This window comes from Oncorhynchus mykiss, chromosome 10, assembly GCF_013265735.2.
Source record: "Oncorhynchus mykiss isolate Arlee chromosome 10, USDA_OmykA_1.1, whole genome shotgun sequence".
Lineage (NCBI taxonomy): Eukaryota > Metazoa > Chordata > Actinopteri > Salmoniformes > Salmonidae > Oncorhynchus > Oncorhynchus mykiss.
This window is the reverse complement of record NC_048574.1, coordinates 81,275,599-81,295,447: the sequence shown is the minus strand read 5'-3', so window position 1 is coordinate 81,295,447 and position 19,849 is coordinate 81,275,599. Positions and strand designations below refer to the sequence as shown.

At 42.3% G+C, this 19,849-nt stretch overlaps 1 protein-coding gene across 2 annotated transcripts; it reads left to right on the top strand.

Annotated features, from left to right (window-relative positions):
* The first annotated feature begins 752 nt into the window (after positions 1-752).
* On the top strand, positions 753-9,578 carry LOC118936810 (NACHT, LRR and PYD domains-containing protein 1 homolog). 2 transcript variants are annotated; one of them, XM_036934176.1, is made up of 9 exons: positions 753-797; positions 1,282-1,319; positions 1,907-1,971; positions 2,104-2,318; positions 2,507-2,763; positions 2,921-3,049; positions 8,173-8,299; positions 8,375-8,404; positions 9,200-9,534. In XM_036934176.1, the coding sequence occupies exons 3-9, from the start codon at positions 1,964-1,966 to the stop codon at positions 9,532-9,534; spliced, it is 1,101 nt and encodes a 366-aa protein (XP_036790071.1). In that variant the 5' UTR covers positions 753-797; positions 1,282-1,319; positions 1,907-1,963. The 2 variants fall into 2 exon arrangements, with proteins under 2 accessions (XP_036790071.1, XP_036790070.1); XM_036934175.1 differs by lacking the exons at positions 753-797; positions 1,282-1,319 and having other exon boundaries at positions 1,785-1,971; positions 9,200-9,578.
* Positions 9,579-19,849: the final 10,271 nt, after the last annotated feature.

Here is a 19,849-nt window from a genome sequence, read left to right as displayed (position 1 = left end):
AGGATTTGTTCTTAACTGACTTGCCTGGTTAAATAAAGGTTTAATAAAAAAATGTAATGTATGCTTTATAAAGCCTTAATAAGTTGTATTTAGTTGAATCAGTCTATCCTTCTGCTTTACCAACACCAGAGACCATGGTGGAGAGAGTTGGACCAAGCCTGGACCTGAGAAAACCAGAGACCATGGTGGAGAGAGTTGGACCAAGCCTGGACGTGAGAACACCAGAGACCATGGTGGAGAGAGTTGGACCAAGCCTGGACCTGAGGACACCAGAGACCATGGTGGAGAGAGTTGGACCAAGCCTGGACCTGAGGACACCAGAGACCATGGTGGAGAGAGTTGGACCAAGCCTGGACCTGAGGACACCAGAGACCATGGTGGAAAGAGTTGGACCAAGCCTGGACCTGAGGACACCAGAGACCATGGTGGAGAGAGTTGGACCAAGCCTGGACCTGAGAACACCAGAGACCATGGTGGAGAGAGTTGGACCAAGCCTGGACCTGAGGACACCAGAGACCATGGTGGAGAGAGTTGGACCAAGCCTGGACCTGAGGACACCAGAGACCATGGTGGAGAGAGTTGGACCAAGCCTGGACCTGAGGACACCAGAGACCATGGTGGAGAGAGTTGGACCAAGCCTGGACCTGAGAACACCAGAGACCATGGTGGAGAGAGTTGGACCAAGCCTGGACCTGAGAACACCAGAGACCATCGTGGAGAGAGTTGGACCAAGCCTGGACCTGAGAACACCAGAGACCATGGTGGAGAGTGTTGTATCAAGTCTGGACCTGAGAAATGTGAGTAAACTAATTTAATTGTTTTAAAATCCAAATACGATGAAAGCAATCATTGCACTTGATTCCAAGGCAAGGAACACAATCATGGTTTATTTGGTCAAAACAAACTTAAAGGTATTGTCAGCGACATGACGTAGATGCACAAAGTAAACGGTATTGTGGGCCGATTTCCGCAAAACAACTAAGAGCGTTGTAACACGATGCTAAACTTCTTGGCTGACACTGTTAGAGAGTGAAGAGAACATCCTAGGATCTACCAGAAATCAGACCTCAACATCTACAAAACACGGACCAGAACGATGTTGTTTCCTGCTTACACAAACATTAATTAATATAACTCTAATGTCAGATTATGGTAGGCTAATGAGTGTACATTCTGATACTGTTGCTCACTTATATTCATTTTAGTTACAAGTCTATTTAATAATTATTAATTCATTATTACTTGAGATTGTCCATTTTAAATAACTACTTTTGACTTCAGGGATTCCTCAGAGCTGTAAGACTTGTGACCATGTTGAGGTAAGTCATAATGTCAATTCTTACTTTTACATACCTGCAGGAGTCAGGCACAGTCTCAAAGCCAGGTGTGTAGTGACCAACCATTCATACTGGGATATAGACAGTCCTGTGTTCTGCTTTAGTAATATAAACACAGTCTCACAGCCAGGTGTGTACTGACCAACAATTCATACTGGTATATAGACAGTCCTGTGTTCTGCTTTAGTAATATTAAAACAGTCTCACAGCCAGGTGTGTACTGACCAAGAATTCATACTGGTATATAGACAGTCCTGTGTTCTGCTTTAGTAATATAAACACATGCTTGGAGGCATGCAGGATTTTAGCTGTTGTCATATTTTGTCATTAGACAGTTTAATTGATAAATCACCATCATTCCATGTAACATTGAGTAAATACATTAGTTATAGATTAGTTACTTTGGTTAATGGGCCAGTTTCCCAGACACAGATTAAGTCTAGTCCTGGACCTTTAAGAACTTTCTATTGAAACTTCCATTGAGCATGCTTTTTAGTTCAGCACTAGACTCAATCTGTGTCCAAGAAACAGGCCCCATATGTATTACTGACATGCTTGTCCTTGTTCAGGACTCCACACACTGGCTTGAGATTGAACCCTTGACTTCCACTGTCCAGGGAGTGACAATGTTCAGGTAAAATAACTACTTTTAACATTTCATTCCACTTGCTATTGTATTTCCCCATTACCTTTGGGAATAGTCTTCTAATCCAACTTCTCCATTTGACCATTGACCCTCTCTACCATATCTTGTGGTTGGCCTCAGACACAGGACACCCAAAGGGAGTTATGAGTGCACAGTGTCTGGGCTCCGCTGGCTGTGTGAGAGAGATGTCATTCTGAAGTATCACTTCAGGAACTGGGAACCCTACAGTCAACTTCTGAAAGACATGCAGTACACACAAGGTGGTCCATTGCTGGACATCACTATGGAGTTAGGTGAACTGGAGGAAGTTCATCTGCCACACTGTGTCTGTTTAGGTAAAACCATATAGAAATAGTTTTCAGAAAGACATTTCCATGTAACTGAGTTTCACTTCTTAAATTAATTAATGAACTATTCTTGGAGTTTGCGTTTACTGTGATCTGGTACTACATATTCTTTGTGTTTTAGTTGGATGAATAACACAATATTTGTCGTTCTGTCTCCTTTTTATGGTGTTGTTCAGGGACCAACCCTTCCCTGAGGAATGAGATGAAGATTCTTCATGTAGAGGAACATGGAGTGTCTTTAGAGGAAGTGCATGAGGTCACCAGATTCCATGTTAAGATTCTCCATCCCAAGTTCTCACCTATTGCTCTGATACTGAGATTACTGTCTTGGAACATAGATGTCCACTGTGAGCTGATGCTCTATCTGACAGTGATAAAGGAAAAACTAATTCAACGCCTATACCTGTTTCCCAGTAACCCCGGCCAGATACAGGTGAGGTACCATTATTATAGAGATTACCTTAAACTGTACCACTGGTTAGTTATGTTGACACTCATTAAATGAAGATAAGTGTGTTGCTAGTTTTCTGAATAATGTTTGAGTAAGACTATACATTGACTGGCTGGGTATTCCATGCCTCGTTTCGCAGGCTGTGGAACAACAGGAAATAAAGTTTCAAGGGTCTAAAAGGATTCCCATCACAAGACCAGAGCGGTCCTTCAAACTGAATAGTTACTTCAGACTGAACATTCCCTGTTCAACCTCCATCACTCCACCGGTACAGTTTTAGTAGACTAAGAACATGAATCTGACATTTAAGTCACATATCTCTCTCTCTCTGTCTCTGTTCATGCTGGCAGTGTTTGGTGCATGCTGGGTATTGTATGAGCGAGTGTGAGTGTTGCCTGGAGTTAGATCGCCTGTGGTTACTTTTCTGGGTGGTTTCCTTTTTGCCACTGATTCAGGTTTTTTTCAGTGGTAGAATTAGATATATTGTATTTCTTGTTGAATTGTTTTGGTTGGGATGGCGACCCACATGGGGATGTCACTGGAAATGGGGATGGCAGTGGAGGAGATGCCCGGTACTAGTGATGTGGTACAGGAGGGGGTTCAGGTGGGGCTAGTCTCCCAGGTAGTGGAGGAGATGCCCGGTACTAGTGATGTGGTACAGGAGGGGGTTCAGGTGGGGCTAGTCTCCCAGGTAGTGGAGGAGATGCCCGGTACTAGTGATGTGATACAGGAGGGGGTTCAGGTGGGGCTAGTCTCCCAGGTAGTGGAGGAGATGCCCGGTACTAGTGATGTGGTACAGGAGGGGGTTCAGGTGGGGCTAGTCTCCCAGGTAGTGGAGAAGATGGTACTAGTGATGTGGTACAGGAGGGGGTTCAGGTGGAGCTAGTCTCCCAGGTAGTGGAGGAGATGCCCGGTACTAGTGATGTGGTACAGGAGGGGGTTCAGGTGGAGCTAGTCTCCCAGGTAGTGGAGGAGATGCCCGGTACTAGTGATGTGGTACAGGAGGGGGTTCAGGTGGAGCTAGTCTCCCAGGTAGTGGAGGAGATGCCCGGTACTAGTGATGTGGTACAGGAGGGGGTTCAGGTGGAGCTAGTCTCCCAGGTAGTGGAGATGCCCAGTACGGGTGATGTGGTACAGGAGGGGAGTGTTGAGAGGGATGTGGCAGAGGGGAGTCACGTGTCTGTGACCTCAGTTGAGGAGGATCAGGATAAGGATATGAACATTTCTGATATGATAGCAGCTGGCGATGACTCAATGGACAATCTAGGTAAATGCGTTTCTGGACCAGACTTTGGGGAAATCTGTTAAATTGGCTTGGGTATTAGAGGTAATAAAACAGAAATGGCTTCATTTAGTTTTTCAACAGGAGTTACATGATGAGGCCAATGAGGTGGACTTGGGAATATGGTGGGAGGGGCAGCTTTTACACATGTTTTGCTGTTTGGGGTTTTAGGCTGGGTTTCTGTTCAGCACTTTGGGATACCAGCTGATGTACGAAGGGCTTTATAAATACATTTGATTTGATATACTCAGTCATGGTACTACTTTCAGTGCTGGGACGGCAATTTTGTTTTCCTCAGGCTTAAGGGTGACTGGTATCTAGAGATTGTCAAGGGTTAGGTTTTAGTGGTCAATGTTTTTTTTGTAATGTTTCTGCTCCTGATGAGGGTACAGAGTCCATTGCTGTATTTCATCAAGTAATGGAAACCTTAAGACAGCGTGGCTTCTTGTCTGTCTGGTCTACTAACTGAGTTTGAGCCTTCTGATGTGTGGAGTGTAAAGAATGCAAAAGTTAGTCAGTAAACATGGTTAAAAATTAATGAAGGTGGTGTCGGTGCAGCAAGGTTAGACAGGTTGTATGTATCTGATCACTTCTGTAGTAGTTAATGAAGGTGGTCTCAGTGCAGCAAGGTTAGACAGGTTGTATGTATCTGAGCTCTACTGTAGTAGTTAATGAAGGTGGTGTCGGTGCAGCAAGGTTAGACAGGTTGTATGTATCTGATCACTACTGTAGTAGTTAATGAAGGTGGTCTCAGTGCAGCAAGGTTAGACAGGTTGTATGTATCTGATCACTACTGTAGTAGTTAATGAAGGTGGTCTCAGTGCAGCAAGGTTAGACAGGTTGTATGTATCTGAGCTCTACTGTAGTAGTTAATGAAGGTGGTGTCGGTGCAGCAAGGTTAGACAGGTTGTATGTATCTGAGCTCTACTGTAGTAGTTAATGAAGGTGGTGTCGGTGCAGCAAGGTTAGACAGGTTGTATGTATCTGAGCTCTACTGTAGTAGTTAATGAAGGTGGTGTCGGTGCAGCAAGGTTAGACAGGTTGTATGTATCTGATCACTACTGTAGTATTTAATGAAGGTGGTGTCGGTGCAGCAAGGTTAGACAGGTTGTATGTATCTGAGCTCTACTGTAGTAGTTAATGAAGGTGGTGTCGGTGCAGCAAGGTTAGACAGGTTGTATGTATCTGAGCTCTACTGTAGTATTTAATGAAGGTGGTGTTGGTGCAGCAAGGTTAGACAGGTTGTATGTATCTGAGCTCTACTGTAGTATTTAATGAAGGTGGTGTCGGTGCAGAAAGGTTAGACAGGTTGTATGTATCTGAGCTCTACTGTAGTAGTTAATGAAGGTGGTGTCGCTGCAGCAAGGTTAGACAGGTTGTATGTATCTGAGCTCTACTGTAGTAGTTAATGAAGGTGGTGTCAGGTTGTATGTATCTGAGCTCTACTGTAGTATTTAATGAAGGTGGTGTTGGTGCAGCAAGGTTAGACAGGTTGTATGTATCTGAGCTCTACTGTAGTATTTGAGGAAGGTGGTGTCGGTGCAGCAAGGTTAGACAGGTTGTATTATCTGAGCTCTACTGTAGTAGTTAATGAAGGTGGTCTCAGTGCAGCAAGGTTAGACAGGTTGTATGTATCTGAGCTCTACTGTAGTAGTTAATGAAGGTGGTGTCGGTGCAGCAAGGTTAGACAGGTTGTATGTATCTGAGCTCTACTGTAGTAGTTAATGAAGGTGGTGTTGGTGCAGCAAGGTTAGACAGGTTGTATGTATCTGAGCTCTACTGTAGTAGTTAATGAAGGTGGTGTCGGTGCAGCAAGGTTAGACAGGTTGTATGTATCTGATCACTACTGTAGTAGTTAATGAAGGTGGTGTCGGTGCAGCAAGGTTAGACAGGTTGTATGTATCTGAGTTCTACTGTAGTAGTTAATGAAGGTGGTGTCGGTGCAGCAAGGTTAAACAGGTTGTATTATCTGAGCTCTACTGTAGTATTTAATGAAGGTGGTGTCGGTGCAGCAAGGTTAGACAGGTTGTATTATCTGAGCTCTACTGTAGTAGTTAATGAAGGTGGTGTCGGTGCAGCAAGGTTAGACAGGTTGTATGTATCTGAGCTCTACTGTAGTAGTTAATGAAGGTGGTGTCGGTGCTGCAAGGTCAAACAGGTTGTATGTATCTGATCACTACTGCAGTACGGTTGTAAGGTGACATTACTCCTGAGGGTTTTTCTGATCACCATATTGTTACTGTTGATATTCACTTGTCATGTCCATGAAGGTTCACCTTATTGGTATTTCAACATGAAGATATTACATGACGCAATGTTTTGGGAAAGGTTTTTGGTGTTTTGGGAAAAATTGAGGGTTATTAATTTGAATTTAGAATCTTTGAGACAATGGTGGGTGGTTGGGAAGGCCCAAATACGTGTGTCTTGTCAACAGTATACTGCTCCGTCTAGTATTGAGTTAAAGAGACTATCAGGGCCCTTAAACAGGACATCACATCTATTGAATTGAAGTTGCTCACTCAGATGGACCCCGGAGCCCCTGGCATCAATGTTTTACAATCTGAGTTCTATAAGCACTGGGGTGCTACCCCAGCTGTCTATTGGGGGGGATTTTTATGAAGTGGTGTGTGAATCTTGTCATGAGTATTCTCTTCCTGTATCCTGTCAACGTGTTGTGCTTTCATTGTTGCAAAAGGGGGGGATTTGGCCCTTTTAAAAAAAACTGCCAACTTGTTGCATTGCTGTGTGCAGAATTTTAAATGATATCTACGTGTCTCTCAAACAGGTATATAGAATGAAGAAGGCTTTTGATCGTGTGGACCACCATGTTTAAAACAATGAAAGCCTTTGGGTTTGGGGATGTTTTTTTTGTCTTGGATGAGTTTACTGTCTGCTGGGGCCTCGTGTATGGGGAGGGTGGGTTGAGCTGCCCCATCCCCATCCAAAGGGGCATCAGGCAGGGATGCCCAATTTCAGGACTGATATATTGTCTAAAGTTAAACTGTTACATTGGTGCCGTGACCCGGATCACTGGTTGCTGCGGAAAAGGAGGAGGTCAAAAGGGAGGTGAGTGTAACCGGTGTGAAATGGCTAGCTAGTTAGCGGTGGTGCGCGCTAATAGCATTTCAATCAGTGACGTCACTTGCTCTGAGACCTTGAAGTAGTGGTTCCCCTTGCTCTGCAAGGGCCACGGCTTATGTGGGGCGATGGGTAACGATGCCAAGAGGGTGACTGTTGACGTGTGCAGAGCGTCCCTGGTTCGCGCCCAGGTTGGGGCGAGGGGATGGGTGTAAAGTCTAAACTGTTACACAAGGCCTGGTGGACATCTCTTCTTGGATCATGGCTTTCTGGCTTCATGCAGCCCAGAGACTGTTGTACTGTGACGGTTCTAGCTGGGTGGATACAGCCGACACATTGATGAGGAGAGCAGGCTGTTTTGCTTAGACAAGCAACTTTTCCTCTTAAAGATGGAGGGGGGTGATTTGTCTGGCCTGACTCCATTCTATGAGTCTGTTATGCAGGCTTGGAGAGTTTCCTCTTAAAGCTGGAGGGGGGGGGGGGGTGATTTGTCTGGTCTGACTCCATTCTATAAGTCTATTATACAGGCTTGGAGAGTTTTCACCATGTTGGGGAGGGGTGTCCATTCTGTGCTGAGTCTGAAACTCTGACACATCTGTTCTTACAGTGTCCCAGGTTGGTCGAGATGATTGACCTGATCACTGGTTGGTTCTCAGCTCTGGGAGAGGTTTTTTCTTCCCAAATGTTTATATTTGGGACAAAGTACAGGTTTAGTAGAAGGGGTGTTGTTCTCTTACTTAACTTTGTGTCAGGGGCAGCTAAATTATCAATTTGATAGACATGAAAGAACAGTATTCGGGAACAGGGGACTGTGGACGTGGTGGGAATGCTGGAGGGGATGTTGGCAGCCAGACTGAGGGTTGAGTTTGCCTGTTACAAAATGGTTAACATTGATCTGTTTGAGTATATGGGGTATTTAGAGGCTGTTGTTTTTAGTTACTGTGGCGGAAGATTTGGTGTTGTGTTTTTAATTAATGTTTAACCATGTTTTTGTTTAACCTCTCTCGCTCTCTCTCCCTCCCTCCCCCCAGAGGATTCATCTCATACATAGAGACACCACACCAAGCTTTTTCAAGGTGGATATGGAAATTACAGGGATTGAGATGGAGTTAATCGGTGATGATGAGAGGATAGTATGGAAAGAAACTGTACAAAAATGTAGGAGAACATGTCAATCACAACTTTTTCTGACAGATACTATTTAGTGATATAACCAATGTATGTTTATTTCAGATGAATTCATCACTGAAACCCATTCAACTAGTAAGTAAACATGAGAGATACAAACCAATGACTTGAGGGTCAGTCAACATGGTTTACTGTAGGACCTGGACTAGTCCTGATTATAAAAGACTGTCTTCAAGAACAATGACATCTCCTCCAGGACTTGATGTAGATTAGCCTGGTTCTGAATGCCCCAATAACATCTCCTCCAGGACTTGATGTAGATTAGCCTGGTTCTGAATGTCCCAATGACATCTCCTCCAGGACGTGATGTAGATTAGCCTGGTTCTGAATGCCCCAATGACATCTCCTCCAGGACTTGATGTAGATCAGCCTGGTTCTGAATGCCCCAATGACATCTCCTCCAGGAGTTGATGTAGATTAGCCTGGTTCTGAATGCCCCAATGACATCTCCTCCAGGACTTGATGTAGATTAGCCTGGTTCTGAATGCCCCAATGACATCTCCTCCAGGACGTGATGTAGATTAGCCTGGTTCTGAATGCCCCAATGACATCTCCTCCAGGACGTGATGTAGATTAGCCTGGTTCTGAATGCCCCAATGACATCTCCTCCAGGACTTGATGTAGATTAGCCTGGTTCTGAATGCCCCAATGACATCTCCTCCAGGACGTGATGTAGATTAGCCTGGTTCTGAATGCCCCAGTCTGTTTTTCTATGTCTGTGAAACCGTCCCTAAATGTGAATATGTGATATGTTCAGGTCGTTATTGTAAAACAGAATGTTTTCTCAATACTTTTATTTTAGGAGTCTGCTTCTAAATGACTGAAATGTAAATGTACAAATGTAATTATTTTGTAACCTGACTCTCTCAGGTGCTGTGTTGGGGTCAGGAGGTCCGGCTGAGAGCAGTCTGACTGGTTCTTCAGAGCAGCAGCTGCGTTCTGTACGGACAGAGTTTGTGAAACGAGTATCAGGACCTGTCCTGGATGGTCTGCTGGACAGACTCCTGCAACACACAGTCATCAACCAGGAGGAAATGGAGTCAGTGAAGGTGATAGCTGAGAGGGCAGAGAAGGCACGTGACATCATCGACATGGTGTTGAGAAAAGGAACTGAGTCGTGTTCCAGGATGATCAACCTTCTTGGGAAGCTGGACGCCTATCTTTGTTCACAGCTTCAGATCAACAGTGTTGGGGTACCAACATAATGGTAGAATGGGGACAGTAACAGTGTTGGGGTACCAACCCAATGGATAGTAACAGTGTTGGGGTACCAACCTAATGGTAGAATGGATAGTAACAGTGTTGGGGTACCAACCTAATGGTAGAATGGATAGTAACAGTGTTGGGGTACCAACCTAATGGTTGCATGGATAGTAACAGTTTTGGGGTACCAACCTAATGGTAGAATGGATAGTAACAATGCTGGGGTATCAACCTAATGGTATAATGGATAGTAACAGTGTTGGGGTACCAACCTAATGGACAGTAACAGTGTTGGGGTATCAACCTAATGGTAGAATGGACAGTAACAGTGTTGGGGTACCAACCTAATGGTACCCCAACTATGCCACTTTACTCATCTCATATGTATATACTGTACTCGATACCATCTACTGCATCTTGCCTATGCCGTTCTGTAACCATCACTCATTCATATATCTTTATGTACATATTCTTTATCCCTTTACACTTGTGTGTATAAGGAAATAGTTGTGGAATTGTTAGGTTAGGTTATTACTTGTTGGTTATTACTGCATTGTCGGAACTAGAAGCACAATCATTTCGCTACACTCGCATTAACAACATCTGCTAACCATGTGTATGTGACAAATACATTTGATTTGATTTGGAATGGACAGTAACAGTGTTAGGGTATCAACCTAATGGTAGAATGGATAGTAACAGTGTTGGGGTGCCAACCTAATGGTAGAATGGACAGTAACAGTGTTGGGGTATCAACCTAATGGTAGAATGGATAGTAACAGTGTTGGGGTATCAACCTACTGGTAGAATGGGTAGTAACAGTGTTGGGGTATCAACCTAATGGTAGAATGGATAGTAACAGTGTTGGGGTATCAACCTAATGGTAGAATGGATAGTAACAGTGTTGGGGTATCAACCTAATGGTAGAATGGATAGTAACACTGTTGGGGTATCAACCTAATGGTAGAATGGATAGTAACAGTGTTGGGGTACCAACCTAATGGTAGAATGGGTAGTAACAGTGTTGGGGTACCATCCTAATGGTAGAATGGATAGTAACAGTGTTGGGGTACCAACCTAATGGTAGAATGGATGGTAACAGTGTTGGGGTACCATCCTAATGGTAGAATGGGTAGTAACAGTGTTGATCCTGATCCTAGACCAATTAAATATAGTTTTTGGTTCCTAAAATGGTTCCATAGTGCTCTATTCTCTATGTAGTGCACTAGTATCGACCAGGGCCCTATTCCCTATGTAGTGCACTACTTTAGACCAGGGCCCATAGGGCTCTATATAGGGAATAGGGCCCTGGTCTAAAGTAGTGCACTATATAGGGAATAGGGCCCTGGTCTAAAGTAGTGCACTATATAGGGAATAGGGCCCTGGTCTAAAGTAGTGCACTACATAGGGAATAGGGCCCTGGTCTAAAGTAGTGCACTATATAGGGAATAGGGCCCTGGTCTAAAGCAGTACCACTATATAGGGAATAGGGCCCTGGTCTAAAGTAGTACCACTATATAGGGAATAGGGCCCTGGTCTAAAGTAGTACCACTATATATGGGGAATAGGGCCCTGGTCTAAAGTAGTGCACTATATAGGGAATAGGGCTCTGGTCTAAAGTAGTGCACTACATAGGGAATAGGGTACCATTTAGGACTCATTCTTTAACTTGGTGAGTATTCCACCACACTTCTGTCTATTCATTATTGGTTGGCTGGGAAGCCTGTAAACATTCATCTAATACACACACATTAAGAATGAGACACACACACACACACACACACACACACACACAGTAACGCAAAAACATCTACTGCCCCGTGTCCCTGAACAGGTAAATAATGTGCCAAACAAAAACCAGAACAGGTAACCATAACAACAGGGTGAAGAAAAACAAACTGTTCCGGTCGTTCTGCTTCGCTGATCAGTCCTCCGTCTATCGCTAAGCAACGGTCACTAGGCTGACACTACAACCCAGAGCCATGGATACAGGAAACTGGCCCATGTCCAGCTTTAGCATACGGGTCCATACAAATAGGCTCTAATCTCAACTGGCACCCTGTTCCCTATGAAGTGCACTACTTTAGACCAGAGCTGTGAGGGAAGTAGTACATTATATAAGGAGGAGGGTGCCATTTGAGGGTATGATCATAGACTACAAAGTTTGTGTGACTGTCTCTGGTTTAGACGTGACAGTCTAGTGTGCAGAGATGAGTGGGAGAGGGGAGTCTAGAGCTGTTTTCGAATACCCATACTAACATACTGTATACTACATACTTAATGAGAAAACTACATACTATTAGTTCATTTTAGTATACAGTATACTACATACTATTAGTTCATTTTAGTATACTGTATACTACATGTAACAGTATAATTTTAGACCGTCCCGCCGCCCATACCCGGGCGCGAACCAGGGACCTTCTGCACACATCAACAGTCACCCTCGAAGCGTCGTTACCCATCGCTCCACAAAAGCCGCGGCCCTTGCAGAACTACTACTTCAAGGTCTCAGAGCAAGTGACGTCACTGATTGAAACGCTACTTAGCGCCCACGCTAACTAAGCTAGCCGTTTCACATCCGTTACATACACACTAATGAGTATATACTACATACTATTAGTTCATTTTAGTATACTGTATACTACATACTTAATGAGGATATACTACATACTATTAGTTCATTTTAGTATACTGTATACTACATACTTAATGATTATATACTACATACTATTAGTTAATTTTAGTATACTGTAACCGACCAGCTCGTTGCTTTCTCTACCGGAAGTTGATGCTGTTGCTATGCAACCTCTTGCTAGCTAGTTAGCGTAACAAATTACTAGTTAGACATTGTTCGACTTTGGGTGTGTTATTAAATTAAATCTGGAGTGCTGGACGCTCAGACAGAGGAGTAGGGTTGATTTGAGCTTTCTGGTGCTGCTGGAAACAATTTAATTACGTTTTTTCCCCCCGATGTTTACTGACACTGGTCATATTCAACGGGTGTTGAGCGGCTCGTAAATTCATTATTCTGCGCTCTGGTCTCTCAGGCGAGATGCTCTGAAATCGGAGTAGAGACAGAGAGAATTTACGAAAACACAACGACTATACCATTTAGCTAAGCTAAGAATGACGGGAATAATCCAGTCAATAAACGTTGAGTAGTTAGTTAGCCTGTAGTTAATATACTGGCACGTTTGATGTATAAGTAGCCAACTACTGGAGCGTTAGGTAGGTAGCTAACATACCGGTACATACAGCTGTAATGATATGATGTGTGGTTCGTAAGGACAGCGTAGCTAGCAAATTATCAGCCAACATAACGTGTAAGGTAACTTATTTGAAAAGTAATTACTTTATTACATTGCTCAAAATGTTCTTAACATTTGTCAAAATTTGTTAAAGCAATTAATTTGTATCCGCTCTCGTTGGACTTCAGCAACATATTTTCCACTATTTTATTCAAATCTGAAAACGATGTGAAGCCCCGCCCACTTCATGAAGAATTGCATTATGGGCCCAAAGTATGGAATTAGTGTGTTCTGCTTGTAAATTTAATATTTTGGCGAATACGTACGAGATCCGGGAACTTTTGGCAAACTAAACTATATCATACTATGACCAATAAGCATACTATATACTCAAATCACGTCACAAATAGTACGGTTAGTGTGGTTAGTATGAGTATTAGAAAACGGACTTCCATCTGAAATGACACCCTATTGGAGGAGATGAGGGGAGTCTAAGATTACCATCTGTAATGACACCCTATTGGAGGAGATGAGGGGAGGCTAGGATTACCATCTGAAATGACACCCTATTGGAGGAGATGAGGAGAGTCTAGGACTACCATCTGAAATGACACCCTATTGGAGGAGATTGTATTGTATATATATTGTAAACATGTATTGTGATGTTATTGGAATGTACTTACTGTATTTGCATACTCACTGTGAATGTGTCTGGGAAACTGGCTCTAAGTATTTGGCATTCAACTTAAAACCACATAAATGTATTTGATGAATATATTGTACAGTGTTGGCCTGTTAGAGGTTCATGAGAGAGGCTGAATATCAACACAACCATCTCAGTCTATCAGCAGTTTTCTCAGTGAGAGCCTCATGTCTGGAACACATTGACCATTGAAGGACATATAAGGAGCTGTGTAACCTGTCACCCCTTTACCAATGACTTGAGTGGTTGAAGGACATATAAGGAGATGTGTGACCTGTCACTCCTTTACCAATGACTTGAGAGTGTCTGAAGGACATATAAGGAGCTGTGTGACCTGTCACTCCTTTACCAATGACTTGAGAGTGTCTGAAGGACATATAAGGAGCTGTGTGACCTGTCACTCCTTTACCAATTACTTGAGAGTGTCTGAAGGACATATAAGGAGCTGTTCGACCTACGTTGATCTACCTGCCCAGGAACTAGAGTTAAACTAGCTAGCTGGCTAAATCTGTCACATTTACAGAAATTATGACTGATGCGAAGTACCTCTGTCAAATACATTTTCAATAAATGACAGGAAAAGGAATGGAATGTATTTGTCTGTGCATGTCGATCTCTGAATGTGTGTTGGTCTCTGTGTGTGAATGTGTCTTTGATTAGTGTGATTAGTTCAATGTAACTTCACATTATAAATAGTCTATTTTTAACTTCAAATGCTATACATTATAAGCAATATTTTTGGGGGGTTTGCAGAATCATTGTCTGTCATTGGTTACCCATTCTATCATGTTACCATAACAACATAGATATGACCGTCTTGCGTCCCTCTGCCGAACCTGGTTGTTGTCACACTGCCCTCTGCTGGTAGCACTGTAAAACATCACTCAAACAAATCCTGATATAAAATAATACAAAATGCACTTTTACCAGATAGAATATGAATTCATGGGCTGAATTCTGGCATTAAGTGTATGAAAACGTTACATGACATAAATGTGAATATATAATATAATCGTATACATGTTGAACCAGCCCACTGTGTTGAAATAGGAAGTACATTTATAAGGAAGTGAAGGAAGAAATGGACAATATCAGTAGAAGAAAAATGTTTCTAAGGTTTGTACTGTACCGTTCTTTTACAATTTTATGGAGAAAAGTGGTTCGGAGGAGTTAGGCCATCGCACAGAGGGGTAAGACATCCACAGAATTGTTAAATTATTACAATACTGATTTAAACTTTCAATAATAATTATTTTAGGCTTCCTTACATTGATGCTGATTCATATTGATCAGCCTAGTCAATATGAATCAATGTTATATTATAGTCTACAGGGCTATGAGGTAGGTAGGGTATGGGAGATTGACTGCACATGATCGTGATTATTATCTTTGCGCTCTTTCACTTCCCGGGGGAAGACGTGTATCACGTAAACTAGTTTCTTTGAAAAATAAAAGTAATTCTCGTCAATTCGTGCAAGTAAAAGTGACGTGCGGCAATGGGTATTGAAACCAAATGAAGGGCTCATGTGAAAAGTTTTTGCCGCGATCACAACAACTCGGAGCTCTGAAAAATACGATGTCAGCTCTCGAGAAAGAGGACGGTTCAAATCGATTTTTCCCAGTCAGATTTGGTTTTTTACCGAGAACCCTGTGGTTTTGAATGCGACATTAAGTTGATAAACTCAGAAAGGTGGTGATCTGCTTTGCTCACTAGTTACCACATCCACAAAGTAAGAAGGTCCGCCTACCCGACCAATCAGATGAGGGAGGGTGATGACGCATTAGCTTACCCGACCAATCATATGGTTGCGGGAAACGCTGCAATCTCCAAATGGGTAAATCTCGAGTTCAAGTTTTGAGGACCAAATAACGAAACACATTCAGGAACAAGAACTGGCAACGTCACTAAAATTCATACATCAGGAAAATACAAAAGTTTTGGCGAAAGAATTAAGTGGGCGTTTTTCTTTTTTTCAATAACTAGTATTAAAATGATTAGATCAACTGTTTGTTTTTTACGCACTACAAAGCCTTGACAAGAATGACGCGCTCGGCCCACTATTTATTGTTTCTGCAGTAAGGATTCACCCTCTTCAGAGAATTATTGTGTAACTTATCTGCAGGTAATCGTTGTTTTGAGCTCAAAAAGCACCTCGTAGCTGTATGTAAACCAGGGAGCGAAATGAACGGCTCTTTCACCGATGCAATTCGGTTACCGACGTTCACCAAAAAGATCCGTTCAAAAACAACCTGTCGTTATCGAACGACCCATCACTAGTTGAAACGGGAAATATTTGTATAAGGAAGTAGAGGAAGTAACGGACGTTATCGTCGAAGAAAAATGTTTGAGAGGTTTGTAGCTTTCTTTTACAATGTAATGTAGAAAAGTATTTTTGAGAAGTTAGTTCATCATAAAGAGAGAGATGATTTAGGGTTTAGGACATCCGCCAAGTTAATACAATATTGATTTAAACGTTCAAGAATGATTATTTTAGGCTTATTTACGTTGGTATTGATTCATAGTGATTAGCCTAATCAGTAAGATCCAATGTGATGTGAGAAAGGCTACAGGGCTATGAGGTATGGTATTATTGTTATCGGTGATTGACAGCACATTAAGGTGATTATTATCTGAGGAAACTGGCTCACTTTCACTTCCCGAAAGAAGACATCGGAATTATGTATAGCTGTCAATAAGTAAAATAGTCTGCCTCGTCAAGTAAATGTGACGTTCAACAATGTGCGTAGGAACTATTTAAATGTAGGGCTAAATCACATGTCAACTTTAAAGCTTTCTGGTGACAGATGAGGAAGGCAGTGGTCTGTTTGACGAACTGCAGATGCGCTCGATATTACGTCACCCGCTCATCTATGCGCGTTTTGAATCATCAGCACGCCTTTTCTCAGAATGTAAACCCCGGTGCCGGGCGAGATAAACTGATCGCACCTCAAGTGAACTCAAGCAGAACATGAGTCTCTTCACTAAACCAGGGATGTGCAACTGGCGGCCCGCAACCAATAATAATAAAAACATTGTTTTGGAACTCAGTCTGGGTCTCAACTTCCTGTTGACCGTTAGAATAATAGAAAACACACAGTGCAGTTTGTAAATGTGGTTGAGCATCAGCAGTCAGTCTATTAGCCCATGTTAGCTACATGTTTTTAGATTGGTAAATTAGTCTAGCGGCTAAACTTGTAAGCATGGTTGAATTACCAACTGGGGTGGGTCCCATTGATCATCAGTTATCATATTAAAAACTGTTAACATTTGCCTCCACCTCATGGCAACATGTCCCCATGGCAACATGAGTAGAATTCTCTGTAAAACTGAAAATGTTTTCTCCTGACCCATGGGGGTGTATGGATGTGGGTATGCAGACCCACGAGACACTGAGGCCCCTCATGATGACTGACATTTTTTTGTGGCCCCCACCTTATCAATGTTCTCCATCCCTGCACTAAATGATAAGGAGAGGGAACTACCTGAATTTGTCCAATAGAAACTCTCGTTGTTGAAACATTTTGCTCTCCTACCACGTTAATTATCCTAACCTGCCACGTTAATTATCCTAACCTACCACGTTAATTATCCTAACCTACCACATTAATTATCCTAACCTGCCACATTAGTCATCCTAACCTGCCACGTTAATTATCCTTAATCTGAGGTAATGGTTAGGCACAAGGTTAGCAGTGTGGTTAAGGTCAGGTTTAAAACCTGTTTGGGATAGGGGGCAGCATTTTCATGTTTGGATGAAAAGCGTGCCCAGAGTAAACATCCTGCTACTCAGGCCCAGAAGCTAATATATGCAAATTATTAGTTGTATTGGATAGAAAACACTCTGAAGTTTCTAAAACTGTTTGAATGATGTCTGTGAGTATAACAGAACTCATATGGCAGGCGAAAACCTGAGAAAAATCCAACCAGGAAGTTGGAAATCTGAGGTTTGTAGTTTTTCAACTCATTGCCTATCGAATATACATGTTATATGTTATTGTTATTATAAATACAATATAATATGGTCATAATAGTTTGTAGGCCATAATAGTTTGTAGGTCATAATAGTTTATAGGTCATAATAGTTTGTAGGCCATAATAGTTTGTAGGACAAACCGTTCAGACGCTACATAAGATTTTGTGAGAAAAACGATTTTCGGGATGTCTCGTGGTCTGACAAACACCGTTGAAGCTCTGCCATCTTCAACCGCAGATGCGGAAGGGCGATATCGACGGATTCATAGACGAAGCTATGGATGCAAGGACTGACCAGACATTATATCAACATTAAATTACCGTTTTAACCATGTTTTAAGGCTACGGTGATTGTTTACAAACATTGGAGTAAAACACGCTTATATTTTGGGTTCTGATGCAGTACGACAGTTGAACTGAACTCATGAGGCATTTGTAAGTTCTATTCTTCAACAATGGATAAGTATTGTCACGAATTGGCTCAAAGCCCGTAACAAAAGGGAGACAACGTGGAGATAAGGAGTAAGAAAACATATACTTATTAAATAAAGTAAACGAAGTTCAAGATACAATGGTAATGGTGTAATCAGTCATGTAAGTCAGTGTTTTGCATGAATGTGATAATGCAGGGTGTTGAAAGGTGCCAAAGCAAACAACCAAAAACCACCAAGATACACAACAAAATCCAAAAGGTGTCTGCATGGAGTCTCCTCCAAGAATGGGGAAGTGGTGTATTTGTCCTTGGAGACAGTGGACCCAGGTGTGTCTGCATGGAGTCTCCTCCAAGAATGGGGAAGTGGTGTATTTGTCCTTGGACACACTGGACCCAGGTGTTTCCCATGTAGCTGATGACCCTCCAAACTCCGCCCACCGGCATCCTAATAAGGAAACGAGAACAAAGAGAGAATACGGCAGACAGAGTGGGAGGGTCGTCACAGTATACAGTATATCATTAATTCATAAGTCCAAAAATGGATGTAGCAACTAAAGATTCTAGCTTTAAAGACCCAAAGCAGGCATGTTTATATCAATATCAAATCATTTCTGGTAAACAATTAATGAAGTACTTTGCTGTAATGGATTTCCCCCCAAAAATGGTCTGTTATGGAATCAGGGGATCCAACCAGGTAGACTAGCTGTTGTTATGTAGTCAGGGGATCCAACCAGGTAGACTAGCTGTTGTTATGGAATCAGGGGATCCAACCAGGTCGACTAGCTGTTGTTATGGAGTCAGCTAATGGGGATCCAACCAGGTAGACTAGCTGTTGTTATGGAATCAGGGGATCCAATCAGGTAGACTAGCTGTTGTTATGGAGTCAGCTAATGGGGATCCAATCAGGTAGACTAGCTGTTGTTCTGGAATCAGCAAATGGGGATCCAAGTCAAATCAAATGAATAACATATTGGACTGTGTATGTTTAATAACATAGTGGACTGTGTATCTTTAATAACATAGTGGACTGTGTATCTTTAATAACATAGTGGACTGTGTATCTTTAATAACATAGTGGACTGTGTATCTTTAATAACATATTGGACTGTGTATCTTTAATAACATAGTGGACTGTGTATCTTTAATAACATAGTGGACTGTGTATCTTTAATAACATATTGGACTGTGTATCTTTAATAACATAGTGGACTGTGTATCTTTAATAACATATTGGACTGTGTATCTTTAATAACATATTGGACTGTGTATCTTTAATAACATAGTGGACTGTGTATCTTTAATAACATATTGGACTGTGTATCTTTAATAACATAGTGGACTGTGTATCTTTAATAACATAGTGGACTGTGTATCTTTAATAACATAGTGGACTGTGTATGTTGGATACAACATGAAGTCGCTGATTGAACTCTTTGACCACAGATAGTAAATGTGTTGTCATTGTTTATGGTTCTTCAACAATGTTCAGAAATATTGACTGTTCTGTTACTTCTTATTGTAGCTGAGTGAGTTTTGACTTACATCAAAATTAGTCTCTCTGGGGAGAGAGAGGAGGGGACCACTTCCTCTAAAATAAGTCTCACTGGTGAGAGAGAGGAGGAGACCACTGCCTCTAAAATAAGTCTCACTGGTGAGAGAGAGGAGGAGACCACTGCCTCTAAAATTAGTCTCTCTGGGGAGAGAGAGGAGGGGACTACTGCCTTTAAAATGAGTCTCTCTGGGGAGAGAGAGGAGGAGACCACTGCCTCTAAAATAAGTCTCACTGGTGAGAGAGAGGAGGAGACCACTGCCTCTAAAATTAGTCTCTCTGGGGAGAGAGAGGAGGGGACTACTGCCTTTAAAATGAGTCTCTCTGGGGAGAGAGAGGAGGAGACCACTGCCTCTAAAATGACTCAAGACACCAGTTCAAAGTGGTAAGAGATTAAATGTAAAATAT